The sequence below is a fragment of the Scyliorhinus canicula genome, chromosome 1, assembly GCF_902713615.1.
Source record: "Scyliorhinus canicula chromosome 1, sScyCan1.1, whole genome shotgun sequence".
NCBI classification, from domain to species: Eukaryota; Metazoa; Chordata; class Chondrichthyes; order Carcharhiniformes; family Scyliorhinidae; genus Scyliorhinus; species Scyliorhinus canicula.
This window is the reverse complement of record NC_052146.1, coordinates 175,117,378-175,129,725: the sequence shown is the minus strand read 5'-3', so window position 1 is coordinate 175,129,725 and position 12,348 is coordinate 175,117,378. Positions and strand designations below refer to the sequence as shown.

At 48.2% G+C, this 12,348-nt stretch overlaps 1 protein-coding gene across 12 annotated transcripts in view; it reads right to left on the bottom strand.

The window, feature by feature from the left end:
• The window catches only part of cep43 (centrosomal protein 43), a 117,868-nt gene that overhangs the window by 6,687 nt on the left and 98,833 nt on the right, over window positions 1–12,348 (bottom strand). For 8 of the 12 annotated variants that reach the window (XR_005461361.1, XR_005461367.1, XR_005461368.1 and 5 more), the window contains 2 exons: window positions 3,434–3,555; window positions 973–1,015 (listed from right to left, as the gene is read on the bottom strand). Coding sequence is in view for 5 of the 12 variants with exons in the window: in XM_038803063.1 (XP_038658991.1) it covers window positions 973–1,015; window positions 3,434–3,555 (165 nt within the window). In the remaining 7 variants the exon portion in view is untranslated. Of the gene's footprint in view, window positions 1–473; window positions 610–972; window positions 1,016–3,433; window positions 3,556–12,348 lie in introns of those variants that run through there. The other 4 variants (XR_005461372.1, XR_005461371.1, XR_005461364.1 and 1 more) reach the window with 3 other exon arrangements.

Below are 12,348 nucleotides of genomic sequence, written 5' to 3'. Positions count from 1 at the left end.
GGGAGGCTGTTACGGGAATCGAACCGTGCTGCTGGCCTGCCTTGGTTTGCATTCAAAGCCAGCGATTTAGCCCAGTGTGCTAAACAGCCCCATGTTCTTTTGAGAACAAAGAGGCATAGTCATTTAAAAAAATGTGGTTAGACCGGAGAGGAGGATGGTCGGGCCGAACAGAGGGAGCGTGTCTGTGCGGGAGGAGCGTGGTCAATTTGGATGGGTGCCAAACCGGAGTGCCCAAGTTAGTCCAGGAGAGGGGGCTGACCGGGTCGCATCAGAGTGGAGGGGTGGGGGTACTCGGACTAGGTCACACCGGAGAGGGGAGGAAAGGGGAGGGGATGGAAGTCGAGTCTGAGTTTGGAGGTTGTGTGGTGGGTACCCAGGGAAGTTGCGTGCCTGGAGGGGTGCCCCATGCGAGACTGGATCTGGATTTTTAAAATAGTTAATCTGGAGTTAGAATGGATTTTGAGTGTAATTACCTGGCTAAATTGCTTCTGTCGGATGGTTCCCAGCGCAGTACAATTGTCCAGAAGAAGTTAGCCGGGTAAACCCTTGAGTGGGAATCTCCTGGAGGGATTCCCCAGCGCATCATTGGGGTACTTTTTAAACGTGATGCTGGGGAACCAGGAAAGTATTGCCTTGATCAACATTTCCAACATATGGTTAACTACCGACTAATATGATTTACTCATTTAAATTTTTCATGAATTGTTATTTTTACTGCAAATGTTACCACGCTATTCCCAATATTTTTAATTCATGTGCCAAATCGGAGTTATTTTACTTTACCTTCACAGTTCAACAGAAGTCTCTAATGGCATGAATCCAATACAGAAACAACACCGCATTTTGGAAACAATTCAGGACTGAAGCATTGTAACCAGCAAGAAACTCTTACTGCTGACCAAACTATTTAATCAACATCTGAACATGCCAGTTGATTGACAGAGAATAAGTTATGATAAAATTTTCCTTTACCTGACAAAATCATCATCATAATACTCTTCTTCATCCCTTGTTCCTACGATAGAGATTAGAAATGAGAATTTGTTCAAGAGGTCTTCATTTTAAAATACCATTTCTACTGACTGCTTATGTAACTGTATTGGATTGCTCATATTTCTGTTACTGACCCAATGCCTGTGAATAATTTTGAAAGAATCTTTACTTTTACCACTACCTATGAACAGCACAGCAAACAAAATGTTAACTCATGGGTAATTTCAGTAATGGCTACTTGCACCAGCTCCTGTAAAAATGAGAAATAACTAAAGAGCAATTTTACACAAATTAATTCCGCAGTGACCAATCCATATGAGCCATTGATTCAATATGAGGCAGCATGCTATTTTCACCACTTATACCCAAAATGTTACTAAAATGTGAACATGCAAACTTGGAGAAGAATTTTTAATGAGTGATTATATTTGTCAGATCGAGGGTTTGTGGAGGTTGGCAGAGAGAAAAAGAGAATAAGACAGATGCACACGCAGGGTAGTGGAGTGAAAAAGTTCAGCAGGAGAGGAGGAAGAAACCAGGAAACAGTCAGCAATGACAGCATTAAAGGAAAATTTAAAAAAAAACAAGGCTAAACATTAAGAGGGTGAGGAAGTGCATAAGGAAGTGGCCATTATTTTTTTTAAAATGTTTTTATTGAAGTTTTTTTATTTTATACACTGTTCAATAGACAATGTGGACCGGGTCAATTTACACAAGCTCTCCATTAGCATTGTCCCCCACCGCCTTTTGTTGTTTTAGGATACTTTATTGGATCACATATTTTACATTAGATGATTGTCATCTATTTACATGCCTGCAGCTCTTTCCCTTCCCCTATCCCTCCCCACTCTGTTGATTGCTGTCTCTCCCTCTAGCTCCTCTCTCCCTCCCCCCAACTTCCTGTTTTTGGTATTTCTTTGGGGTCCTGTTCTTTGTGGCCTTGCTCTAGGCCCCCTGTCGTCCGTTCCTGCTCTCTCCCTGGCTTTCCCCTCCTCCCCTCTCTATCTGATCCTTGCTGTCTTGCTGCAAGATCCTCCCCTCGCTCGATTGGCTGTTGGCCTCAAACAGGCCCTGGAACAAGTTGGTGAATGCCCTCCACGTTTTGTGAAAGCCCTCCTCTGACCCTCGGATGGTGAACTTGATTTTCTCCAGGTGGAGAAATTCCGGCAGGTCTGCCAGCCAGTCTTCAGCTTTGGTGGTGCTGCCAATCTTCAGCCGAGTAGGATTCTTCAGTGGCGATTAGGGAAGCAAAGGCAAGGGTATCAGCCCCTTCCCCATGAAGAGTTCTGCCTGATCCAATGCCTCAAAGACAGCCACACTTGGGCAAGGCACCCCCCACAAACTTGGACATTGCCTCGAAGAAGGCTGTCCAGAACCAGACAAGTCTGGGGCATGATGGGGCTGGTTTAGCACACTGGGCTAAATTGCTGGCTTTTAAAGCAGACCAGGGCAGGCCAGCAGCTCGGTTCATTTCCCATACCAGCCTCCCCGAACAGGCGCCGGAATATGGCGACTAGGGGCTTTTCACAGTAACTTCATTGAAGCCTACTTGTGACAATAAGCGATTTTCATTTAATTTTCATTCATTTAATTTTTCATGCCCAGAACATGTGGGTGTGGTTGGCCGGGCCTCCCTGGCACCATTCACATTTGTCCTCCATTTCTGGGTAGAACCTGCTAATTTGGGTTTCCCATGTTTTGTCCAGTGGGGAGCGAGCCCTTTCTAATAATCGCCTATACAGATCCCCGCAGTTCCCCCCCCTTCCTTCCCAGGTTACCCACGTCCAGTAGTTCCTCTACCACTGTGCGTCGTGGAATGGGGAAAATTAAGAAAATAAAATCTGGACTTTCAATATTTCATGGTACACCATGGGTAGGATTTTCTAATGGCAGGGATTCCTGCTCCAACATGCAAAGAGCTAGTGGGGAATGTATACCTGCATTTGGTGGGGCATTAAGTGCCCCTCATCAAGGCTTCCACCCTCATCTGCTATCCAATTTAATGGGTGATAGCTCTGTAGTACCAGCAGCGCCAAGATCGAGCACTCGCCACTCCTGGGACTACAGCCAGTCGCCAAAGAAGAGGAGTTAATAGAGGACAGACGGAAGGCAAGTCTACGTTATCGGCAGGGCCTGGTCTGCAATTCGCACCGGGGGGGGGGGGGGGGGGGGGGGGTAGTAGTGGGGGCCTGGCTTGAGTGACCACAAAATTCCACTGATGATTTTAAATAACAATCTTTTAAAATGTTACGTTCTTGATGGTTTTTCTTTTTGTGAGGGGATAAAGGACCTGAGAGAGTGCACGTCTCAGTGAATTAGGATATCTCCAGATTCTGGGTCTGCATACAGCTCATTGATAAAATGGGATCATAAAGATGTAATACAAAGCGACAAGATACCAGACTTTAATATTTAATATTCTTAAATAATTTCTAGCTACCTTTTATGTCAGCTTCTTTTAATGGTGGTGCTTTTGCCAGGGACCCCAAATTCACTGTAAGAGGAGGAGCATCTGAAAGGGACGTAAGGCCACTTGTTGGTTTACTGTTCAAATCTGTACGCCTAGTCACCAAAAAAGATGAAAAAAACTTTTCAAAACAATGGTGAGGATCAACTATGTAGAAGCATACTGCTTCAAAACAAAACTATAAACAGAATCAGAGTTTGCCAGAATGTCTGGTGAATGGCGAAACTTCAAGGAGTTTTCAGAGGCTACCATTCCAGTCTCTGCCAGAGCCGCTATTCAACCAGTGAAAGATACTCCATCATACCTTCACTTAGTGCCTCTCTCAATTGGCTTGGCTGAGGAACTCTGATGTGGGAAAAGCTCAGGGCCTTAATACTCCATAGAACAGCATATTGTAGTGCAAATGTAATGCACTCTGAATACTGAATGGAAATACCTTTAATTGTATGTGAAAACTGCAGAATTTCAGAATAAAATTCCACTGAAACCTACAGAACACAGAATCTTTAAACTGAACATAACTGGTTACCCAAAGCAAGTAGCAGTTAAACCAAGGTAACAAATATTGAAACCTACTGCTTCTGCAACCACCCACTACAGTAACGATAAACTGAAATGAAAACTAGAATAATGATTTTACTTTGCACTTAGAAATCATTTTAGTTCTAAATGAACTTGGTTGCTCCAAGATAAAGGCAGTTATAAAATACGGTAGCTATAGATAGTTATATTAGAATGATTATTTGGCAATGAGAATATACAGCAATTTCTTTCAGAGCTTTGAATATCATGAACTGCAATAAAGTTCAAGAGATTTCTAAATCAACTAAACTTCAACAGGACATACAACCTTGAAATCACTCCCGAAAGTAAACATTTTAATCAACTACATAATCTCCCATGGCATCTCAAGAGTAAAATTGATGAGTTTATATTGCAGAATTAGAAATCAAGTAAATTTATGCACAACTACTTAATTACTGAACTCTGATTTATGTATACCACATAAGGATCTTTAAGTAAAGCTATTTAATTATTTGCAGTAAATTGATTAAACATCAGTAAATGAATCATTAAATTCAATAATAATTATCAAATGGAGGCAGTAAGTAAATGTTAAGGTCTTAGTGAAAATGCTATTGCATTACAGAATACCTGTAGTCTACATTTGGTAGCAGCAGAATTGTACTCAACCACAATCTATAATCTCATGATCTCATATATCCCCCACTCTACTATTATCGTCAAGCCAGGGGGTCAACTCCGGTTCAATGTAGACTGCAGGACAGCATGCTAGGAGTAGGATCTGGCATAATTAAGGTGTCAACCTGGTGAAGCTACAACACAACTATATGCATGCTAAACAGCAGAAGCAGCAAGCTATAGGCAGAGCTTGGTGATTCCACAACCAATTAATCAGGTCACAACTTTGCAGTCCTGACACGTCCAATTGTGAATGATGGGAGGTGGCGGCTCCAAAAACATCCCATGCTCAAGCAGACCAGATGTCGGAGTAGAAGACAGGGCTGACGCACTTGCAATCATCTTCAGCCAGAAGCACGGAGTGGCTGATCCTTCTCGGTCTCCTCTTTAATTCCCCACCATCATAGATGCCACTCTTCAGTCAATTCAATTCAATCCAAGTGAAATCAAGAAATAATCGAAAGCACTGGATATAGCAAAAGCTGCAGGTCTTGACAACATCCCAACTGTAGTACTGAATACTGGTGGTCTAGAAATAACTGCACCCGTACCAAGTTTCTCCAGTAGTCCAACACAGCACTCTAACTGATAATATGGAAATTGCCTAGCTATGCCTGCCAAAAATAAAAGCAGGGCAAATTCATCAATTACAACCCCATCAGACTGTTCGCAATCACCAGAAATGTGATGGAAGATGTTATTGTTATCGAGCGGCATTTATTCAGCACCTACCTTATCACTGTTGCTTAGTTTGGGTTCTGCCAGTGTTGCTCAACTCCAGACACATTACCTCCTTGGTAAAATTATGGACGAAAAGAACCGAATTCCAGAGGCGAGGTCAGTGATTGCCCTCAACATCAAGGCAGCATTTGACAGAGAATGGTGTCAAGGAGCACTGGCAAAATTGAAGTTAATGAAAATCGTGGAGAAAACTCTCCACTGTTTGGAGAAATATATAATAGAAAGGAAGATGGTTGTGGTGGCTGAAGGTCAATCCTCTCAGCTCCAGGACATCACTGCAGGAGTTCCTCAGGGTAGTATCCTCGGTCCATCCATCTTCAGCTATTGCATCATTGACCGTTCCTCCACCATAAGGTCAGAAGTGGAGATGTCGGCTGATGATTGGAAGCTATTCAACATCATTTGAAAGTGAATTACATAAATGCCCATTTTCAGTTGTCTCGATCGGCATTGTTTCACTTCAGTGTCTTGGATACAATGGGCTGGCAAGGACACTTAACATCAGGAGTTCTGCTTTACCTTTGTTTCTCATGACTCAATTGGCATGAATCTCAATTCCAACTCTCTCCTACTCGCTGCTCAACTCTCTTCACTCGCTGCTTCCCTTCGGACTTCTCCCCGCTCACCACTTCCCACCTGATTCTTTCCTGTTTGCCATTTCCCTCCCGACCTTCCTGCTTCAATCCTCCCACTTGTTGCCGGCTTCCTTTCTGTTGCTACTCATCTCCTTAGCTCTTGCTTAAAATGAGGGTTCAGGAGAAGGAATCGGTGAGTAGAGAGATCCGCAAACTGGAGAGAGAGTGAGAGAGAGAGAGCGAGAGAGATGGGGAGGCAGAGGGAGCGAGAGATAAATAGAATAAAGGAATATACAGTATTTTAACCTGCAGAGTACACTTAAACATTCTTTTTTTGATAAGAAACATCCTGCAGAACGGCAGCTTTTACATTGGTGCTAATGGGAAAAGCTGTTTTGCTTAAGTTGTTCACTTGTATTTGCATTTCTGTAAAGTGCAACCATAAGGTTATGTGAGGAATTACTGTACTGGAGCTCCTGCAGCAAAATGTGGGCTCGTGCCAGGCAATGATCATCACCCCATGGTATTCAATGGTATTACCACTGCTGAATGCCCCATCAAAAGCTTCCAGGGGGATACAACTGACCAGAAACATAACTGAAACTAGCCATATAAATAGTTTGGTAACAAGAGCAGGCTTACATGTACTTACATGTGCACCTCAAGTGGGGACCATTCACTAGGTCAAAACCTGTTGTAAACCCCACTGGAGTGAGGTGGGGGGAGGGAGGGGAATGAGCAAATTTCCTTATGTGGATGGATTATAAAGTTACATAATTGCTAGGGACAATATCAATGGGACATTCCACCAGTGTAAAAGCTGTTTGTTGACTCCCGTCGTATTCTCCACCACCTGCAGTTTTCTTGCCCACTGAAAATGGGGGCAGAAAATCCCCCCCCCATATATATATATATTTTTTTAAATCTTCTTGGGATGTGAGTAACACTGGCAAGACCAGCAATCTTAGCCCATGCCCAAGTGTCCTTGAACTGAGTGGTTTACAAGGCCATTTCAGAGTGCAAAAAGACAACCACATTCTGAAGGGCAGCGCGGTAGCATGGTGGTTAGCATAAATGCTTCACAGCTCCAGGGTCCCAGGTTCGGTTCCCGGCTGGGTCACTGTCTGTGTGGAGTCTGCACGTCCTCCCCGTGTTTGCGTGGGTTTCCTCCGGGTGCTCCGGTTTCCTCCCACAGTCCAAAGATGTGCGGGTTAGGTGGATTGGCCATGATAAATTGCCCGTAGTGTCCTAAAATGTAAGGTTACGGGGGGGGGGGGGGGGGGGGGGGGGGGGGTTGTTGGGTTACGGGTATAGGGTGGATACGTGGGTTGAGTAGGGTGATCATTGCTCGGCACAACATCGAGGGCCGAAGGGCCTGTTCTGTGCTGTACTGTTCTATGTTCTATGTGTAGTCTGGAGTCATGTGTACACCAGACTAGGTAAGGGTGGCAGATTTTCTTCCCTAAAGGACATAAGTGAAATAGATGTCTTTTGACAACAATTGTTTATTGTTTAAATGCTAGATTCCAAAGAAATTTAATTATTTGAATATAAATTCCACCGTCATGGTGGCATTAGAACCCATGCTCCCAGAGCCTGAGCCTCTCGATTAGTAGTCCAGTGACATTACTACCACACCATCACTTCCCCCATGGCTGCTATATGACTGCCTCCATGTTATCACTGGAACAAAATCTTGGAATTCCCTCCCTAATAGCACAATAGCTGTACTTACAGCATATGGACTGCAGCTTCAAGAAAACAGCTCACCACCACCTTATCATGGGCAATTAGGGATGGGCCTCACTGTCAGCTATGCCAACATCCCAAATACAAATAAACAGTCACTGTCCGGCTTAATGATGTGGAGATGCCGGCGTTGGACTGGGGTGAGCACAGTAAGAAGTCTTACAACACCAGGTTAAAGTCCAACAGGTTTGTTTCAAACACGAGCTTTCGGAGCACGGCTCCTTCTTCAGGTGAATGGAAAGGCTTGTTCCAGAAATGTTTATATAGACACAGTCAGAGATGCCCCGGAATGCGAGCACCTGCAGGCAATCAAATCATCAAAGATGCAGAGAGAGAGGTAACTCCAGGTTAAAGAGGTGTGAATTGTCCCAAGCCAGTTCAGTCGGTAGGCCTCTGCAAGTCCAGGCTTGTTGGTGGGGGCCGAATGTAATGCGACATGAATCCCAGATCCCGGTTGAGTCCGCATTCATGCGTGCGGAACTTAGCTATAAGTTTTTGCTCAGCAATTTTGCGATGTCGCGTCTCCTGAAGGCCTCCTTGTAGAATGCTGACCCGGAGATCAGAGGCTGAATGTCCTTGACTGCTGAAGTGTTCCCCAACTGGAAGGGAACAGTCCTGCCTGTTGATAGTCGCACGATGCCCGTTTATTCGTTGTCGCAGTGTCTGCATGGTCTCGCCAATGTACCACGCTTCGGGACATCCTTTCCTGCAGCGTATGAGGTAGACTACATTGGTCGAGTCGCACGAGTATGCGCCGCGTACCTGGTGGGTGGTGTTTCCACGTGTAATGGTGGTGTCCATGTCGATGATCTGGCATGTCTTGCAGAGATTACCCTGGCAGGGTTTTGTGGTGTTGTGGTTGCTGTTCTGAAGGCTGGGTAATTTGCTGCAAACAATGGTTTGTTTGAGGTTGCGCGGTTGTTTGAAGGCCAGTAGTGGGGGTGTGGGGATGACCTTGGCAAGATGTCCATCCTCGCTGATGATGTGTTGGAGGCTGCGAAGAAGATGTCGTAGTTTCTCCGCCCCAGGAAAGTACTGGACGACGAAGGGTACTCTGTCAGTGGTGTCCCGTGTTTGTCTTCTGAGGAGGTCGGTGCGGTTTTTAACCGTAAAAACCATAAAAACCGCACCGACCTCCTCAGAAGACAAACACGGGACACCACTGACAGAGTACCCTTCGTCGTCCAGTACTTTCCTGGGGCGGAGAAACTACGACATCTTCTTCGCAGCCTCCAACACATCATCAGCGAGGATGGACATCTTGCCAAGGTCATCCCCACACCCCCACTACTGGCCTTCAAACAACCGCGCAACCTCAAACAAACCATTGTTTGCAGCAAATTACCCAGCCTTCAGAACAGCAACCACAACACCACAAAACCCTGCCAGGGTAATCTCTGCAAGACATGCCAGATCATCGACATGGACACCACCATTACACGTGGAAACACCACCCACCAGGTACGCGGCGCATACTCGTGCGACTCGACCAATGTAGTCTACCTCATACGCTGCAGGAAAGGATGTCCCGAAGCGTGGTACATTGGCGAGACCATGCAGACACTGCGACAACGAATAAACGGGCATCGTGCGACTATCAACAGGCAGGACTGTTCCCTTCCAGTTGGGGAACACTTCAGCAGTCAAGGACATTCAGCCTCTGATCTCCGGGTCAGCATTCTACAAGGAGGCCTTCAGGAGACGCGACAACGCAAAATTGCTGAGCAGAAACTTATAGCTAAGTTCCGCGCGCATGAATGCGGACTCAACCGGGATCTGGGATTCATGTCGCATTACATTCGGCCCCCACCAACAAGCCTGGACTTGCAGAGGCCTACCGACTGAACTGGCTTGGGACAATTCACACCTCTTTAACCTGGAGTTACCTCTCTCTCTGCATCTTTGATGATTTGATTGCCTGCAGGTGCTCGCATTCCGGCTTAATGAAGCCTTTTGCTGGATATAATGTGCTGATTTAGTTCTTCAGTTTAAAAAAAAAGCTGTAAAACTGGCAGCACAACAGTGAATGTACATCTGTTGAACACCCAAGACACTCATGAGCTTAGTAACTAACAGATTGTTCATATGTTCAGAACCTGAAGAGTCAGTCTAGTCAAACCCACAAATCAACTACTGATCAGAACATGAAATGTTTAAGAGAATAAAATCTACAGTCTCAAATCTCCTTCATATATTTACCAATAGCTGTCCCTGCTAAATATCTTAATAAAATATTTAAATGAACCACAAATCTGGATTTATTAAGCTAATTGTTTTACTGTCACAAAGAAGATGTACGAAAATTCTTTTTTGCCAATCATTGTCAATCAGAATAGGAAACATCACTGACTTGATCACGAAGTACTTTCCAACCTAGACATAAATACTTATAAAGAGAGAGAACTCTTTATAAGTATTTATGTCTAGGTTGGAAAGTACCTCGTGATCAAGTCAGTGATGTTTCCTTTTCTGTCTTATGAGGTCCGAGGGCTCAAGCACTTTTAGCAATCAATGTGACAAGCACAGTAGTTTAGGTGTGAAAACCATTTCATCAGATGCTGTTACTCCAGCTTTGTGGCTCTGATAAGTGACTCATGTTTTACTGGCACACAAACAAACAGGCAAAGTAAATACTGCAAAAACACACTGGGCTGAATTTTAACTTTTTGGCTTCCTCTCAGCAGAGAAGGTCAGCTGCAGGTTGGAATCCTGTAAGTTCATTAAGTAATTTTACCATGACCTATTAAGTGAGCCACGGTACTGGCATCCCACCTCCTGCTTTCCTGACCAATTGGGGTAGGCAGACATGATCATGACTCACCCCTGACTGTTGAAGCCTCAGTAATTAAAGAGACTCCAACAAGAGACAGAATGGGAGCATTCCACAACTGAGAGGTAACAACTGGCGTCATAGACACACAGTGTTGCTCCTGGCGCCGATCTCGATACGCCGGGCGTATCGTGGGAGAGGCCCAAATCGGGCTTTGCTCCGTGCACTCGAGTCACCCGATCCCCAGCGCGATCTGGATCATGCCGTCAAAGGGGCGGCACGGTGGCACAGTGATTAGCACTGCTGCCTCAGTGCCAGGAACCCGGGGTGGATTTCGACCTCGGCTGTGAATATTTTAATTAATTGAAATTAGAAATGGTAAGTATAAACTCTAGTACTTTCCGGTCAACCAAACTTCAGCTTCAGACAGTTCTTTTAAAATGTAAATGCATTACCTGGTCAAGGATTTACTGCTTGTTATCATACATTTTCATTGATGACAGCAAGATAATGACAGCGACTGAAGTTTTTGGTACACACCATATAACAGGAAAAGGTGCGGACTTCCGGTTGCGGCTATGACCAGCTAAGTCGCACGTTTGGCTGCTCCTGCTACAAAGGTGTTTTCGGGCCGATTGGAGGGCCCCAACGGCGCTGTAAGGACAAATCCCGGTGGGGAAGGCTCCCTGAAGAGAACCAGACCAACTTTATGGTCGGTACCCGGAGTGGGGTGGTAAAGAAAGCAACAGCAGCTCCCAAAAAAAAGCGGGGGGAGGGAGAGGGGCTCCCGCAAGCGGTGGACAGCAGGAGGAACAGCCCCCCCCCCCCGACAGGCCGGACGGCGGAGGAGGAGCGCCGGCGGAGGAGCCGGAGCGGGAGCCGAGGAGCCGGAGCCGAGGAGCCGGAGCGGAGGAGCCGAGGAGCCGGGGCGGAGGAGCCGAGGAGCCGGGGCGGAGGAGCCGAGGAGCCGGGGCGGAGGAGCCGAGGAGCCGGAGCCGAGGAGCCGGAGCCGAGGAGCCGGAGCCGAGGAGCCGGAGCCGAGGAGCCGGAGCCGAGGAGCCGGAGCGGGAGCCGAGGAGCCGGAGCCGAGGAGCCGGAGCCGAGGAGCCGGAGCGGAGGAGCCGGAGCGGCGACAGGGGGGCCCAACAGCAGCAGGTCCATCCCCTCTCCCTCCCCCCCCCCCCCACGCGGGGCCAGGAGCGGTGCGGTGCGGCGGCGGCGGCCCCTCTTCTCTCCCCCCCCACGCGACCCAGGAGCGGTGCGGCGGCCCCTCTTCTCTCCCCCCCCCCCCCCCCCACGCGGGCCAGGAGCGGTGCGGCGGCGGCGGCCCCTCTTCTCTCTCCCCCCCCCCCCACCCCCACGCGGGCCAGGAGCGGTGCGGCGGCCCCTCTTCTCTCCCCCCCCCCCCCCCCACGCGGGCCAGGAGCGGTGGCGGCGGCGGCGGCCCCTCTTCTCTCCCCCCCCCCCCCCCCCACGCGACCCAGGAGCGGTGCGGCGGCCCCTCTTCTCTCCCCCCCCCCCCCCCAACGCGGGCCAGGAGCGGTGCGGCGGCTGGCGGGCCCCTCTTCTCTCCCCCCCCCACCCCCCCCCCACGCGGGCCAGGAGCGGTGCGGCGCCCCTCTTCTCTTCTCGTCTCGCCCCCCCCCCCCCCCCCAGCCAGCAGCGGGGACCCCCCCCCCCCCCCCCAGCCAGCAGCGGGGACACAACCCCCCCCCCCCCCCCCAGCCATCAGCGGGGACACAACCCCCCCCCCACCAGCAGCGGGGACACACCCCCCCCCCCCCCCACCAACCCCCCCCCCCACAGCCCCCCCCCCCCCCCCCCCCCCCCCACTCGCCCCCTCCCCCCCC